We start from the raw sequence: 16,652 nt of genomic DNA, 5'->3' as shown, positions 1-16,652 counted from the left end.
CATTCCAGAAATGTACACTATTAACACGCATATGTATACGTGTGTATCTTCTTTTTTAAACAAAATACTGGACTGCACTATTTATTGCAAAAACTGCAATTACTTTTGCACCAACCTAATATAAATGCTACGTGTAACCTGGTTTTGTTTTTTTCAATTAACATATGATATTAACTAGTTCTTTGTACAGTAATTAATGTACACATAATATTCCTATTTTTTGAACATCTCAATTATTCACATTTATTTTAAAGAGTAATCTTTTTCAATATATGGAACACTTCACAAATTTGGGTATCACCCTTGCAAAGGGGCCATGCTAATCTCTGTATTGTTCAATTTCAGTACATGTACTGCCAAAGCAAGCACTAAACTAATATATTTCATTTTCTTTTTTTTTTTTTTTTTTTTTTTTTTGAGATGGAGTCTCGCTCTGTCCCCCAAGCTGGAGTGCAGTGGCCCGATCTCGACTCACTACAACCTCCGCCTCCCGGGTTCAAGCGATTCTCCTGCCTCAGCCTCCCGAGTAGCTGGGACTACAGGCATCCGCCACCACTCCCAACTAATTTTTTTTTGTATTTTTAGTAGAGACGGGGTTTCGCCATATTGGCCAGGCTGGTCTCGAACTCCCGACCTTGTGATCTGCCCGCCGCAGCCTCCCAAAGTGCTGGGATTACAGGCGTGAGCCACCACGCCCGGCCAATATTATTTCATTTTCATTCACAGTTATTATCCTAGGATAAATTAGGAGACATGACATTAGGACTAAAGGGTATGCAAAATCTAAGGTTTTTGACACATACAATCTATTGCTCTTCAGACTCAATGCCTGAACTAATTTATATGCTCACTAGCAATGCACGAGCATGCCTATTCACTACACTCAACAAGGAGACCCTTTGAGAGTAGGAAAAAATGCCTTTATTTTACTGCTTAATAGTTATTATTTACTATTTTTTTTTTTTTTTTTTTTTTTTTTGAGACGGGGTCTCGCTCTGTCACCCAGGCTGGAGTGCAGTGGCCGGATCTCAGCTCACTGCAAGCTCCGCCTCCCGGGTTCACGCCATTCTCCTGCCTCAGCCTCCCGAGTAGCTGGGACTACAGGTGCCCGCCACCTCGCCTGGCTAGTTTTTTGTATTTTTTAGTAGAGACGGGGTTTCACTGGGTTAGCCAGGATGGTCTCGATCTCCTGACCTTGTGATCCACCCGTCTCGGCCTCCCAAAGTGCTGGGATTACAGGCTTGAGCCACCGCGCCCGGCCTATTTATTATTTTGATATAGTGTTTTAAATTTGTGACTTTGCTAACAAAATTGAACTTTTTAAATATTCGATGTTCTTGCATTTCTTCTTTGTAAACTGTCTGTTCACAAGCTTTGTCTACTTTTCTATTAGGCTGTTCATTTCTTTTTTAACATAGTAATTAAAAAAAACAGGTAGGGCCACATTCCAGTAGTTGGAGAGGCTCAGGCAGGTTGATCACTTGAGCCTAGAAGTTTTGAGACCAGCCTGGGCAACACGGCGAAACCCCACCTCTACCAAAAAAACATGAGAATTAGCCAGACCGGGTGGCGCGCACCTGTAGTCCCAGGCACTCATGGGGCTGAGGTGGGAGGATCACTTAAGCCTGGGAGGTGGAGGCCTCAGTGAGCCGTGATCATACTACGGCACTCCAGCCTGGGTGACAGAGTGAGACCCTGTCTCAACATACGCTACAAAATTAAAAAGGTAAAGAAAAGTATTCAGAGAATACCTGATTCCAACCAACTGGCTACCCTCTTTGGAAACAACTACTGTTACCAGTATATTGTGTATCCTTCTACTAGGGACTATCCCTGAGCATAAGCAACAGACACTTAAAAAAAAAAAAAAATTCTGTTTCTAAATACAGACAAGGTCTCACTACATTGCCCAGGCTGGTCTTGAATTCCTGGACTCAAGCAATCCTCCTGCCTCGGCTTCCCAAACTGTTGGGATTACCGGTGTGAGCCACCGCACCAGGCCAATAGTTACTTTTATCATAATCCTATCTATTTTTACAAAATCATATTAATAGATGAAACTTCAAAGACACTCCAGTAAAATTTTAGTAGTCACTTAAGAAGCATCATGATAAATATGACTTTCAGAGAAACCAAGAGTTTTCAGAGTAACCTTTTCAGAGAGAAACTTAAGTAACACCGGGGTACTTCGAACATTCCATAACTCCACTTACTTTTCAAAAAAATATTCTGGCAACTTCTCAAACAAGGTTTTGATAATGGCAGGCTAAAAAAGAAGACATAGGGAGTTAGGAGATCATCTCAAAATACATAATAGAAATGTATAATCCCAGCTACTTGGGAGGCTGAGGCACGAGAATCGCTTGAACCTGCGGGAGGCAGAGGTTACAGTGAGACAAGATTGCACCACTCCACTCCAGCCTGGGTGACAGAGAAGACTCTGACACACACAAACACACACACACAAAAGAAATGCATAATTCTCTTTCCAACCAGAGCTCCTGGAATAAACACTTCGTTAAAGTTGATATCTTATTACAAAGATATCCACATGAATATGTCTTCATTTTTAGAATATGCTATTGGAATACAAAGATTTAATTTGTCTTGTGAAAAACTGAAAATGATTATCAAGACAAAGTTAAAATAATCAGATAATCAAAATATTATTAAAAACAATGACAGTTAATCCACGAAATGCAGACTTTAAAAGATTATCAAATAGGTTGCAACAGGAGCTCTGCAGAGGAACAAGGGAGCTCTTAGACTGAAAATAACTAATTACCTTCAAGATTTCCAGTGAAAAGGAAGAGTTTAAGAGTGTGAAAAGATTAACAGTAGGGGAGAAGAGGAAAAATGGAGAACGGGGTGGAGGGAAGTGTTCTGTTCCATATGCATTTGTATAACTTGAAATATTTAAATTATATCAATGTATTGTCTTTAATATATTAAAGGAGAAGAGGAGGAGGAAAAGGACAAAATTAAGATACATGAGCATCTAAAAAGCTAAATGGAGATGATGGAGATACGAATATGATAAAGATTACAAGATACTGGCTGGGCGCGGTGCCTCATGCCTATAATCCCAGCACTTTGGGAGGCTAAGGAGGGCGGATCATGAAGTCAGGAGATCGAAACTCCATCTCTACTAAAAATACAAAAACTTAGTATTTTTTTGGGCGCCTGTAGTCCCAGCAACTCGAGAGGCTGAGGCAGAAGAATGGCGTGAACCCAGGAGGTGGAGCTTGAAGTGAGCCAAGATCGTGCCACTGCACTCCAGCCTGGACAACAGAGTGAGACTCCATCTCAAAAAAAAAAAAAAAAAAGATTACCAGGTACTCAGATACACAGGATGTAGCTTTAAGAAAAGGAATCAGATACAGAGAGAATAGGACCGCCAGATGTATTAGGCTAATAAGCACAGTTTTAAAACACAGATATAATCCCAGCACTTTGGGAGGCCGAGACGGGCGGATCACGAGGTCAGGAGATCGAGACCATCCTGGCTAACACGGTGAAACACCGTCTCTACTAAAAAATACAAAAAACTAGCCGGGCGAGGTGGCGGGCGCCTGTAGTCCCAGCTACTTGGGAGGCTGAGGCAGGAGAATGGCGTGAACCCGGGAGGCGGAGCTTGCAGTGAGCTGAGATCCGGCCACTGCACTCCAGCCTGGGTGACAGAGCAAGACTCCGTCTCAAAAAAAAAAAAAAAAAAAAAAACACACACACAGATATTACCTTACCAAACCCATCACAGCAACAGGGCTGTGCTAAAGCTGTTACAAACCCAAATTCTCCAATTAACCCTACTCTATCCTGTGTTCCTGCTATTTAGACTTGAGCATACATCACAAACTTCATCCATCAAATGTTCACAGAAAAAGTGACAGTCTTACCTGTAGTATGTCAATCCCCAGAAGCAGTTTGATAAGACTCTTAGAATAAGATGCACCCATACTGTAAAAAAAAAAGAAATGTTTTCCACTTTGCTTTCCTTGTTTTAACGCTTTTATCATTTTTTCTCAATAAAATTGGTTAAATACATAATCTTTAAAGAGGAACTACCCTGTTAGACAAGAAACACAGAAATAAGCAGATGGCTCTTTGCAAGGGAGCGGTAGAGATTTGAAATTCTGTCAACACAGGTGAAACACATTCTAGAAAACACTGATTGTTAGGCTCATAACCACAAGCTTAGGAATTTTAAACTTAGTTTAAATTCTGAGGAAGACAGCCTACACCAAAAATGAAATTTCAAACAATTGTGCTCTCCCTGCCCAGCCCCCTGCGATTAGCAGAACAGACTGAATTTCAGCAAGATTCCATGCCTCCTCTCCACACCTGGCTTCCTCATCCTGCAGACGCTCACAAGGCAAAAGGCAGTTCCTGAAACTGTCTTCATCCTCAATGTAAGACTCCAGGCCACTAACAAATTCTTCTATTATCTTAAGGAGATTTAAAAAATAAAAAGAATAAAGTATTTAGTTTAATATTTGCTGTTAAAAATCATTTTAGCCCACTCAACTTTATACCAGTGTCCTTAAATTCCAAATTCTAGAGTTACGCTGGCACAAGCAAAAATACCAGGGGAAAAATACATACTTTGGGATAGGAAGGGTGTCTCCTCAGGGTCTGAAAGAGCTTCTTTTGGAAAGCTATTTGGTCCACAGCTATGGAGAAAAAAGAAGAGCTGGTCACCAGTTTCCTACCATAGTTTTCCTTCTCTAAAAACCCAAGTTTCTTGCTTTCTTGCCTGATGAAACCAATAAAAACATTTTCAACCTAATTTCAGAGCCAAATCTTCTTTTTTTTTTTTTGAGATGGAGTTTTGCTCTGTCACCTAGGCTGGAGCGCAGTGGGGTGATCTCGGCTCACTGGAACCGCCACCTCCCAGGTTCAGGCAATTCTCCTGCCTCAGCCTCCCAAGTAGCTGGGACTACAGGCACGTTTTTTTGTTTTGTTTTGTTTTGTTTCGTAATTTTGGTGGAGACAGGGTTTCACTGTGTTAGCCAGGATGGTCTCGATTTCCTGACCTCATGATCTGCCCTCCTCGGCCTCCCAAGTGCTGGGATTACATGCGTGAACCACCTCGCCCAGCCCACAGTCATGGGGTTATATCTAAACCCACATAATAGACTTAGCTTTGGCTGGGCACGGTGACTCACGCCTGTAATCCCAGCACTTTGGGAGGCTGAGGCGGGCGGATTGCTTGAGGTCAGGAGTTTGAGACCAGTCTGGCCACCATGGTGAAACACTGTCTCTACTAAAAATACAAAAAATTAGCTGGGCGTCGTGGTGGGCGCCTGTAGTCCCAGCTACTCGGGAGGCTGAGGCAGAATGGCATGAACCCGGGAGGCAGAGCTTTCAGTGAGCCGAGATCACGCCACTGCACTCCAGCCTGGGCGACAGAACGAGGAGACTCCATCTCAAAAACAAACAAACAAACAAACAAACAGACTTAGCTTTGGTAGCAGATAGCCACTAAGTGTTCTAAAAAAGACCTGCCATAACCTTAGCAAGATGGAATAATCTGTTCCCCAAAAACAGAATCTTACATGGCTTTATACATTTTCTTCTGAAATTATTCTGACACTGATATAGCTGCTTTCTGAATATTTATTTTTTCATAACACAAAAGAAATAATACATAATATTTTTTCTAATAAAAGAATGAGAAATGCTTTACTTAACACACAGTAATGAGGACCAAAGACTGTACCATTTTCTTTTTCCTTTTTTTTTGGAAATGGAGTCTCACTCTTGTCGCCCAGGCTGGAGTGCAGTGGTGCGATCTTGGCTCACTGCAACCTCTGCCTCCCAGGTTCAAGTAATTCTCCTGACTCAGGCGCCCGAGCAGCTGGGACTACAGGCACACGCTGCCACGCCCGGCTAATTTTTTGTATTTTAGTAGAGACGGTGTTCCACCGTTTTGCCCAGGCTGGTCTCCTGAGCTCAGGCAATCCGCCTGCCTTGAGCATCCCAAAGTGCTGGGATTATAAGCGTGAGCCACCGTGCCTGGCCTCACTGTATCATTTTCTAAAAAGCAATTTCAACTTTGTCTCAAGATGGATGGCCCTCTCATTTCTAATCTTCATTGCCTCTCTATTTAGAAAACCCATGATTCAGTCCTGAGTTATTTCATTAAAACCACAGAATAAAATTAGATTAAAATATTACCTAGTTGATTCTGATTCTCTCCCGTTTTAAGAATAATTCCTGATATCTTAAGAAGCTTCACAAAGATGCTGTCATTTTCTTCAACTTCATTAGCAATATGAGATTTCTTTGTCTTTTTGGAAAGTGGTTGCTTCCTGGTTTCTGAAAATAGAAAAATTTAAGAATATGGCAAACAGTAAAGGAAAAATTAAAACTTAAATCCAGGAATAATAATCCTGAGAGGAAAACTGATGTGTTCCTTAAAAATTATACTAGGATTGATGCTGTAGTGAAATAAACTATCTTCAGAAATAGTGGCTTCCAAAACAAATAGAATTATTTTCAACTATTGAGTTTTCATTTGAAGAATTCAAAATGTGCCATTTCTGGCCAGGCAAGGTGGCTCACGTGGTAATCCCAGCAATTTAGGAGGCCGAGGCAGGAGGATCACTTGAGCCAGGAGTTCAAGACTAGCCCAGGCAACAAAGGGAGACCCCATCTCCACACATACACACACACACTAGTTAGGTGAGGAGACGCCCACCTGTAGTCCCAGCTACTTCAGAGGCTAAGGCAGAAGAATAACTTGAGCCCAGGAGGTTGAAGCTATATAGTGAAGCTATGACAGTGCCACTGCACTCCAGCCTGGGTGACAGAGTGAAATCACCATCTCTAAAAAACTAAATTCAAACAAACAAGTGCCTAACAAGAATAACCCATGGAAATGTTTTCCACCCAAATACTAAACTAGCCAGTGTCTCTCAAGCTATTGCCTGCAAACCACTGTAGTGGAATCCCTGGAAAGCTTATTAAAATGCATATTCCCGGCCGGGCGCGGTGGCTCACGCCTGTAATCCCAGCACTTTGGGAGGCCGAGGTGGGTGGATCACGAGGTCAGGAGATCGAGACCATCCTGGCTAACATGGTGAAACTCCGTCTCTACTAAAAATACCAAAAAAAATTAGCCGGGCATGGTGGCGGGCGCCTGTAGTCCCAGCCACTCGGGAGGCTGAGGCAGGAGAATGTCGTGAACCTGGAAAGTGGAGTCTGCAGTGAGCCAAGATCACGCCACTGCACTCCAGCCTGGGCGACTGAGCAGAACGCCGTCTCAGAAAAAAATAAAATAAAATAAATAAAATAAAATAAAATGCATATTCCCGACCAAGCATGGTGGCTCACGCCTGTAACCCCAGCACTTTGGGAGGCCGAGGCAGGCTGATCACCTGAGGTCACGAGTTCAAGGCCAGCCTGGCTAATGTGGTGAAACCCCGTCTCCACTAATACAAAACTAGCTGGGTGTGGTGGTACGCACCTGTAATACCAGCTACTCAGGAGGCTGAAGCAGGAGAATCACTTGAACCCTGGAGGCAGAGGTTGCAGTAAGTCCAGATCACGCCACTGCACTCTAGCATGGGAAACAGAGTGAGACTCCGTCTCAAAAAAAAAAAAAAAAAAGGCATATTCCACGCCATATACCAGAGTTACTGAGTCAAAATCTTGGGAATGGGACCTAAGAGTCTGAATTTTTTAGTCTTCAGATAATAATCCTGATACACACCAAATTTGAGACTCAATGATCTGAATAAAGGGTAGACAGAATGGGGAAGTTTCTCCTGTATCATATCTTTGACTACAAAGCTCAGATAGGTTTAATCCCAAGGCTTTCTACCCATAAAAAGAAACATGAAACAAACAAAGCCAAGTTTAAAATTTACTCTTATCCCTTAATGATGCCATTCTGTTTTTTCCTTCTTCAATTCCAATCCCTCTTTTTTTTTTTTGAGACAGAGTCTCGCTCTGTCGCCCAGGCTGGAATACAGTGGTGCAATCTTGGCTCACTGCAAGCTCTGCCTCCCGGGTTCATGCCATTCTCCTGCCTCAGCCTCCTGGTAGCTGGGACTACAGGTGCCCACCACCAGCTCGGCTAATTTTTTGTATTTTTAGTAGAGATGGAGTTTCACCATGTTGGCCAGGATGGTCTCGATCTCCTGACCTCGTGATCCGCCCGCTTCGGCCTCCCAAAGTGCTGGGATTACAGGTGTGAGCCACCATGCCCGGCCTCCTCTCCCTCTTTCTAATAAAGCCTTAATCAGAATGAAAGACCACTACCTTCCTGAATGAAATGTAAAACATAACCAGAATGAAAGATTCAGTTTGTTCATTACTGACCAAGAGAACCCAAATCCCTTCTAATAAACTTAATTCAGAAGTCTCTTCTCTATTGGAAAACAGTATTTCCAAAGTAAAACATTTACTTTCAATAATTTCCTATATTATTCCTCTTCAGTTTCAAATTTTCTACCAATTTCTCTATATTCTAATTCTATAATCCCATTACTAATCAACTATTGGAGCTTCACAACATGCTTTTTTTTTTTTTTTTTTGAGATAAGAGTCTTGCTCTGCTGCCCTGGCTAAAGTGCAGTGGCATGATCTCAGCTCACCTCCACCTCCTGGGTTCAAGCAATCCTCCTGTCTCAGCCTCCCAAGTACCTGAGATTACAGGTGCGTGATCCCACACCCAGCTAATGTTTGTATTTTTAGTAGAGATGGGGTTTCACTATGTTGGCCAGGCTGGTCTCGAACTCCTGACCTCAGGTGATCCGCCCGCCTTGGCCTCCCAAAGTGCTAAGATTACAGGCGTGAGCCACCGTGCCTGGCCCACAGTTTCCGTTTCTAAATCAAGCCTATTCCTAACATGGTTTTGGACTTGCAATTTTTATCATTATAATTGCTGTTCAGCAAGCATTTTCATCTATTTTGGTTGAATTGACCAAGAATCAGACTTAAATTCCAATAACCTAGTAAGAAATAACTCTTCAATCCACAAGTTAGTAGAAGCTAAGCTATGAGAATGCAAAAGCATTAAGAATGACATAATGAGGCCAGGTACGGTGGCTCACGCCTAAAATGCCAGCACTTTGGGAGGCTGAGGTGGGTGGATTACCGGAGGTCAGGCGTTTGAGACCATCCTGACTAACACGGTGAAACCCCTTCTCTACTAAAAATACAAAAATTTAGCCAGGCATGGTGGTATGTACATGTAATCCCAGCTACTTGGGAGGTTGAGGCAGGAGAATCGCTTGAACCCGGGAGGCAGAGGTTGCAGTGAACCAAGATTGTGCCACTGCATTCCAGACTGGGCAACAAGAGCCAAACTCCATCTCAAAAAAAAAAAAAAAAAAAAAATTATATAATGGGCCAGGCGTGGTGGCTCAAGCCTGTAATCCGAGCACTTTGGGTGGCCGAGGTAGACAGATCACTTGAGGTCAGGAGTTCCAGACACCCCCTGGCCAACATAGTGAAACCCCGTCTCTACTAAAGATACAAAAAAATAGGCCGGGCGTGGTGGCTGGCGCCTGTAATCCCAGCTACTGGGAGACTGAGGCTGGAGAATCACTTGAACCTAGGAGGTGGAGTTTGCAGTGAGCTGAGATTGTGCCACTGCACTCCAGCCTGGGCGACAGAGTGAGACTCCGTCTCAAACAACAACAACAAGAATGATATAATGGACTTTGGAGACTCGAGATAAAGGGTGGAAGTGGGGTTAGGGATTGAAAAACTACACATTGGGGACACCATACACTCTTCAGGTGATAGGCACAACAAAATTTCAGAAATAGCCACTAAAAAACTTATTTATGTAACCAAACACCACCTGTTCCCTAAAAACCTAGTAAAATAAAAACAAACCAACACAAATCAAGTTAGAACTGCTTTAATAGAGTAAATGAGTGCAATAAATGAACTATCAACCTCCCTGTCCCCCCCCTCCCTTTTTGAGACACGGTCTCTCTCTGTCGCCTAGGCTGGAGTGCAGTGGTGCTATTATTGACTCACTGCACCCTTGACTTTCTGAGTTCAAGTGATCCTCCCACTTCAGCCTCCTCAGTAGCTAGGACCACAGGCGCACAACACCACACCCAGCTAATTAAAAAAATTTTTTGTAGAGATGGAGTCTTGCTGTTACCCATGCTGGTCTTGAACTCCTAGCTTTAAGTGATCCTCTCACCTTAGCCCCTCAAAGTGCTTGCATTACAGATGTGAGCGATAGCACCCAGCCAGAACTCCTTATATCCGGAAGTCTTGGGATCTTTGTCAACCATTTCTCATATGGGCAGAGTCTGCACTGTTTCTTTGCCTCTGGAGTGCTTGCTTTGATATATCTTTCTTTTCACATCACTAACATAGCATGTGTCTAGATCATAATATTTTTTTTCCAAGAGAGGAAGAAAGAACATAAAGTTTTTTAAGAGTAGAGACTGTTATATATTTGTGTCTCAATACCTAAATGATGTATAGCAGAAAAGTCTGTAACACTAATTCCTCTTATGGATGTGGAAACTGAGGCCCAGAGGGTGTGGGCATACTCAAAGTTATATGCAGAATTCGAGGCAAAAATTCAATCCCAAATCTGATATTTCTCCCTTAATTCTGTGCGCTCTATCCATTACACTTTGAAGATTCTCAGCACTTGAAAAGCAGGAACTTTATATCTCTCACATGCCTCATACATTGCTACAGGAAATAAAGCAACAAATGACTAGATACTTACTGGAGGCATCTTCGATCAGGCTCTCTTTATCCTCAGATTTTGATAGTCTTCTTTTGGAAACCATTTTGACCAATGTCTTGTGCATTTAAATTACTTCCTAGAGCAAAATCGGGGAACAGAAGTTACCCTCTAGAAGATAAATTCTGAGAAGTTAAAGCTATTGTTCAAAGAAAACTGTTCTATCCAAAATCAGTGGGGCTCATATCTCCATATTAATGTTATCTAAATCTAGGTGCTAAGCAAATTTCAACTCTCACATCTAGCCAATAGTACCTTCCTTTCAAGTCTTAGTTGCCTCTTTAGGCAGACTACTTTGCTGTTGCTGAAGGATAAAACCCATCGCTCTCCATCTGAGATTCAAGACCCTCCATTATCTATCCCCCAGTGGACCTGTCCTTTAACTCATTATTTCAATACAATAGGTTAGGGACTGTGCTAGGTGCTGGGGTTACAACTGTGAACTAGACAGACATGATTCCTGTCCTCAGGGAGTTTACAGTATAGTAAGTAACAAATAGCCTTAATGTACTGAACTACAGTTTTGTAAGTGCTATAAAAGTACAGGTTCTATGAGGGCTTACTAGGAAATTTAATCTAGTTGCTAGTAGGGGTGGTAAAAAGAAGCAAGGACAATTTCTTAGGGACAATCTCCTCGAATTTTTTCTTTCTTTTTTTTTTTTTTTTTTTTTTAGTCGAGACAGGGTTTCACCATGTCGGCTAGGCTGGTCTCAAACTTCTGACCTCAAGTGATCCACCCACCTCGGCCTCCCAAAGTGCTGGGATTACAGATGTGAGTCACCCGGTCTGAAGAAGTGATTTTTTTTTTTTTTTTTTTTTTTTTGGAGACGGAGTCTCCTCTGTCGCTCAGGCTGGAGTGCGGTGGTGCAATCTCAGCTCACTGCAAGCTCCACCTCCCGGGTTCACGCCATTCTCCTGCCTCAGCTTCCCAAGTAGCTGGGACTACAGGCGCCCGCCACCACACCCGGCTAATTTTTTGTATTTTTAGTAGAGATGGGGTTTCACCGTGTTACCCAGGATAGTCTTGATCTCATGACCTCGTAATCCGCCCACCTCAGCCTCCCAAAGTGCTGGGATTACAGGCGTGAGCCAAACCGACCGACGAAGTGATTTTTAGGCAGGGACTTGAGGACTGAAACAGGAGTTAGCCAGTAGAAGGTGTAGGAGAAGAGGAGTCTCATACTGAGAAGAGGAGATGTGGAGTTAGAAATGAGCCAGCAGAGGTAGGGGAGTGCCTGAATCACATGACCTTTTAATCTTGTAAATCAGAACCTTCGTGGTCTCAGTGCCTTTGCACAAAGGTGTTCTTTTCATCTGAAGTGCTCTTATTTGCCTGGAAATTTCTACTCAGACCTAAACATTCAATCAAATGTCATCTTCCTTGAAAAGCGCTCCTCCTATCCCTAAGGGAGTTTGCTACTGCAGCTTCCCTGCTCCACAGGGTAAATCTAAGGGGACCTTACCTCACACTAGACTGGAGCTCTTTGAGAGCAGGAACCCAGTCTCACCTACTCAATGCCCCTAATGCCCAGCATAGTTACCGGCATAAAGAAAATTTCTGAGAATATTCAGAGTGAGAAAAGCTGGCAGGGCAGGGGAAATGCTACAAGTTAATAAGAACTGTTTCAAGTACTTTACATTTAATAATTCATTAATTTCCCACGAAACTTTTTGAGGTGGGTACCATTATTCTTCTCATCATCCCGGGCGGAACTGGGATTCTAACTTGGGCAGTCTGGCTGCAGCACCTGTGCTCTTCACCACCTATACTTACTCTTGATGACAATAATGACTTATAATAATGGTTAACATTTTCGAGGTACCGGGCGCTGTGCTAAGCTTTTTATTTGTCGCCGCTTCGGTTAGTACAGATAACCATTATCAGCCATCTTGCAGATGGAAAAACTAAGGCAAGTCAGGACGTCCGGCTTCCAGGCACCCGCCTTTAACACGTGCAATACCATCTGGCTTTCAGAAAAGTCCAACAGACGTGAGATGAGGCCGACTGTCTGGACTAGTTCATCGGGAAGGGGGTGAGGGTAAAAGCCTTTCTCGTTTCCTCATTTTAATGACGCAGAAAGGTACCTGTGGGGATTATCCCATCTCAGCGCAGATGAGGAAGCCGAGGTTCGGGGCGCGAGCCCCAGAGGAGAACTCCAACCGCGGCTCGGACTTAGAGATTAGGCCGCAGGGGAGCGGGGCCTCAAGAGACTACGACCACTGCTCCACTAACTCACCGAGAAGCCGTCACCGCCCGTCGTTTTCGACTTTCCCGCCATGCCCGACGACTCTCTGACGCCACCGAGGCGCGCCATGACGTGACGTCAACTTCCGCGCCGGAAGTGGAATGCCAGTCAGCCCCCTGAAGGCAGTAGGCTGGGCTCACAGCTGCAGCCCAGTTTTGGGCTAAGCGGGAATAGGGGCTTGAGAAGGCCCGGAGGCGAAGTCAAAGAGAAGCACCTGCGCCCGGGTGAAGAGACGCTCGCCCATCACCGGCTGGGAGGCAGCTTTCAGTAAGATGGCAGGGCCAGAACTGTTGTTCGACTCCAACACCTGCCTTTGGATGGTCCTACCCATCGTTATCACTTTCTTCGTAGGCATGATCGGCCACTACGTGTCCATCCTACTGCAGAGTGACAAGAAGCTCACCCAGAAACAAGTATATGACAGGTCAGCGCCCTCCCTTCTCCTGCCTACCTCACACCGCCGTGACCTTGGGCAAGAAAGTGCAGGAGTTCTGTCAATTTGTCTAGGTTCATGTCTCGCCCCCCACTGGCAGGGTGACCTTACCCGTTACCTCTGTGTTTCACTTTTGTCTTCTGTGAAATGGGGATGATAATAGTACCTGCCTCATAGACAAGTGGGAATCAAATTAGATGATGTCTGTAAAGCCCTTAGCACAGGATCTGGGACGTATTGAGTGTTACAAAAACAAAAACAAAAACGGTGCTGTTAATCCTTTAGGTTAGTCGCCAACCCTCGGTGGGTTTACCTATGAGCTATCCCATCCTACCCTTTCGTCGGGAAGAGTGCCAGGTGCGTTAGAGCTTTTAGCAGTTGTAACATACAGTCAGGTGAGTGTGATAATCTGCATTCTACCAAATTGCTGTTCCAATAGTCGGCTGAGATGCTAAGTACCAAAGCGCTTTGCAATCTGTAACACTGCCGTTAGAGATGTAAGGAATTGTAATTATCATTTCCCTTCCTAGAGTGGAGGCAAATTCCCCACATACTTCATTGCAGTATTAATTAATTAATTTATTTATTTATTTTATTTTTGAGACGGAGTTTCGCTCTTGTTGCCCAGGCTAGGGTGCGGTGGCGCGATGTCAGCTCACTGCAACCTCCGCCTCCCAGGTTCAAGCGATTCTCCTGCCTCAGCCTGCCAAGTAGCTGGGATTACAGGCGTGAACCCTGCGCCCATCCCCTCATCGCAATATTTATATACAGAGACAGGAATTTGAGATGATTATCGGTGGGTATCTAGACATGTACCCCTTCATATTAAAATAATAGTTTTCTCCCAGCTGCTTGAGATGCTGAGGCAGGAGGGTTGTTGGAGACCAGCCTGGGCAACATAACGAGACCTTATCTCTTAGAAAAACAAGCAATTTTCCGTCAATTCTGATGGCTTTCAGAAACCATCTCAGGTAAGTGCTACTATATCTTTAGCACCTCCTTCTCACTTATTAATTTCTCGTTTTAATAGAGTAAGCCTCAGGCTAAGAACTTTCCCACAGGTAATAGTATCTAGTTAAAATTTAATGTTGTTTTGTTTCTACTGTACTTATTTTAAGTTTCTTTTTTGTGACAGTACTGGATTTCCATTTGCTGGTAATTTAAAGATTCTTTGAAAATCATATAGATGGGGAAAAAGTTGATATATAAAAAGTGTTAAATATGTAATGATGCAAGTGCTAGACAAAAATTCTAACATGGCATGAGAGTGACTGAAGTTTAGGAAGCACTGCTGTAACATTTTCAGTTCTTCCCAATTATGCCAAGAAGAATAATAACTATTTACTCTATATCAATGATACTCTATATCATTACTCTATATCAGTAATGATACTCACATATCATTACTATGCGAAGCACTTATATTCGTTAACTTATTTAAGACTCAAAGCAACTCTATGAGGTACATATTGTCTCATTTTATAGATATTGAGGCTTTAACAAGTTCCATGGTCACACATGGTTACATTCAGGACTTCACACCAAGCCTTCTGGTCTTGGGCTTTTTCCACTATACCACAGCGATCACTTTATCTTTCTGTAGCATTAGTTTTAGAACTGACCAGAGCCAACACCCACCCTGGAGCGAACCTTAAGAAGTCAACTTACTGGCTGGGCCTGGTAGCTCACACTTGTAATCCCAGCACTTTGGGAGGCTGAGTCAGGTGGATCATGAGGTCAAGAGATTGAGACCATCCTGGCCAACATGGTGAAATCCCATCTGTCCAAAAAAAAAAAAAATTAGCTGGACATGGTGGTGCACCCCTGTAGTCCTAGCTACTCGGGAGGCTGAGGCAGGAGAATGGCTTGAACCCGGGAGGTGGAGGTTGCAGTGAGCTGAAATCGCACCACTGCACTCCAGCTGGGCAGCAGAGCGAAACTCCGTCTCAAAAAAAAAAAAAAAAAAGTCATTTACCACAGAAAGAAGGGCTGTAGAAAAATGCAAAATGGGGAAAGCTCAGACATTTAGCATTTTTTGGCACCTATAAATTTTTCTTATTTTATCCTTACATTAGCACAGAGGTAGATACTCCTAAACCCATTTTTACAATTGAAGAAGAGGAAGCCTGGAAAAGTTAAGTAGCCTTCCCAAAGTAACCAAAGTAGGGAAATATTATGCCTATACTTGAACTCAGATCAGTCTGACTCCCAGGTTAAACCCTCTTCAACCGTGATTCCTGCTGTCATAGATTCTCTGCCACGATTTTCTGCCCATGGTTCACTATTAGAGCAATGATTCTGAATTATATCAGATCCAGTGCTCTCTTTTGTAACCCCAAAATGAAATTCACAGTTAGTGTAGTCTATATACAAGAACTTTTTTTTTTTGGCCGGGCGCGGTGGCTCAAGCCTGTAATCCCAGCACTTTGGGAGGCCGAGACGGGCGGATCACGAGGTCGGGAGATCGAGACCATCCTGGCTAACATGGTGAAACCCCGTCTCTACTAAAAAATACAAAAAACTAGCCGGGCGAGGTGGCAGGCGCCTGTAGTCCCAGCTACTGGGGAGGCTGAGGCAGGAGAATGGCGTGAACCCGGGAGGCGGAGCTTGCAGTGAGCTGAGATCCGGCCACTGCACTGCAGCCTGGGCGGCAGAGCGAGACTCTGTCTCCAAAAAAAAAAAAAAGAACTTTTTTTTTTTGGAGACTGGAGTGTCACTCTGTTGCCCAGCCTGGAGTCCAGTGGTGTGATCTTGGCTAACTGCAATCTCCACCTCCCTACCTCAAGCAATTCTTCTGCCTCAGCCTCTTCAGTAGCTGGGATTACAGGCATGTGCCACCACGCCTGGCTAATTTTTGTATTTTAGTAGAGATGGGGTGTGAGCCATCGCGCCTGGCCAAGAATATTTTCTTAAGAAGGAATGTAACAGCTGGGCACAGTGGTACACACCTGTAATCCCAGCACTTTGGGAGGCCGAGGCAGTCAGATCTCTTGAAGTCAGGAGTTTGAGACCAGCCTGGCCAACATGGTGAAACCTCATCTCTACTAAAAATACAAAAATTAGCCAGGCATAGTGGCGCACACCTGTAGTCTCAGCTACTCAGGAGGCTGAGGCAGGACAATTGCTTAAACCCAGGAAGCAGAGGTTACAGTGAGCGGAGATCGCTCCACTGCGGTCCAGCCTGGGCAACAGAGCAAGACTCCTCAAAACAAAACAATTTGGTGAGATATTCAAAAGTCATGTG

The 16,652-nt window shown here is 43.7% G+C and overlaps 2 protein-coding genes and 1 non-coding gene across 34 annotated transcripts in view; 1 reads left to right on the top strand and 2 right to left on the bottom strand.

Annotated features, from left to right (window-relative positions):
• The window catches only part of FANCD2 (FA complementation group D2), a 77,130-nt gene extending 64,104 nt beyond the window's left edge, over positions 1-13,026 (bottom strand). For 14 of the 32 annotated variants that reach the window (XM_077993401.1, XM_028844428.2, XM_077993406.1 and 11 more), the window contains exons 1-7: positions 12,967-13,026; positions 10,712-10,808; positions 6,178-6,318; positions 4,603-4,670; positions 4,342-4,445; positions 3,897-3,957; positions 2,214-2,266 (exon numbers count right to left, since the gene is read on the bottom strand). In XM_077993401.1, the coding sequence (XP_077849527.1) occupies positions 2,214-2,266; positions 3,897-3,957; positions 4,342-4,445; positions 4,603-4,670; positions 6,178-6,318; positions 10,712-10,796 (512 nt within the window). In that variant the 5' untranslated portion in view covers positions 10,797-10,808; positions 12,967-13,026. Of the gene's footprint in view, positions 1-2,213; positions 2,267-3,896; positions 3,958-4,341; positions 4,446-4,602; positions 4,671-6,177; positions 6,319-7,468; positions 7,562-10,711; positions 10,809-12,814 lie in introns of all 32 variants that reach the window. The other 18 variants (XM_077993420.1, XM_077993412.1, XM_077993415.1 and 15 more) reach the window with 7 other exon arrangements.
• On the bottom strand, positions 267-369 carry LOC114676523 (U6 spliceosomal RNA). The gene has a single exon (XR_003727591.1). It is a non-coding gene; the product is annotated as a U6 spliceosomal RNA (small nuclear RNA).
• A 2,553-nt stretch (positions 13,027-15,579) lies between the features above and the next one.
• Positions 15,580-16,359, top strand: LOC144339275 (zinc finger protein ENSP00000375192-like). Its single transcript, XM_077993423.1, has 2 exons — positions 15,580-15,779; positions 16,092-16,359. Exons 1-2 carry the CDS (start codon positions 15,701-15,703, stop codon positions 16,271-16,273), a joined length of 261 nt encoding a protein of 86 aa, XP_077849549.1. The 5' UTR covers positions 15,580-15,700; the 3' UTR covers positions 16,274-16,359.
• The last annotated feature ends 293 nt before the right edge of the window (positions 16,360-16,652 follow it).

The sequence above is a fragment of the Macaca mulatta genome, chromosome 2 (assembly GCF_049350105.2).
Source record: "Macaca mulatta isolate MMU2019108-1 chromosome 2, T2T-MMU8v2.0, whole genome shotgun sequence".
Taxonomy (NCBI): domain Eukaryota; kingdom Metazoa; phylum Chordata; class Mammalia; order Primates; family Cercopithecidae; genus Macaca; species Macaca mulatta.
Note: the sequence above shows the minus strand (reverse complement) of the source record. Positions and strands in the feature narration are given on the sequence as shown.

Bases quoted from the DNA above. Each gene is read 5' to 3' on its own strand.
- LOC144339275 (XM_077993423.1), top strand. From the start codon at position 15,701: ATGATTCTGAATTATATCAGATCCAGTGCTCTCTTTTGTAACCCCAAA. The intron at 15,780-16,091 runs AAGAACTTTTTT...AAAAAAAAAAAA, and splicing joins AGTTAGTGTAGTCTATATAC to AAGAACTTTTTTTTTTTGGA.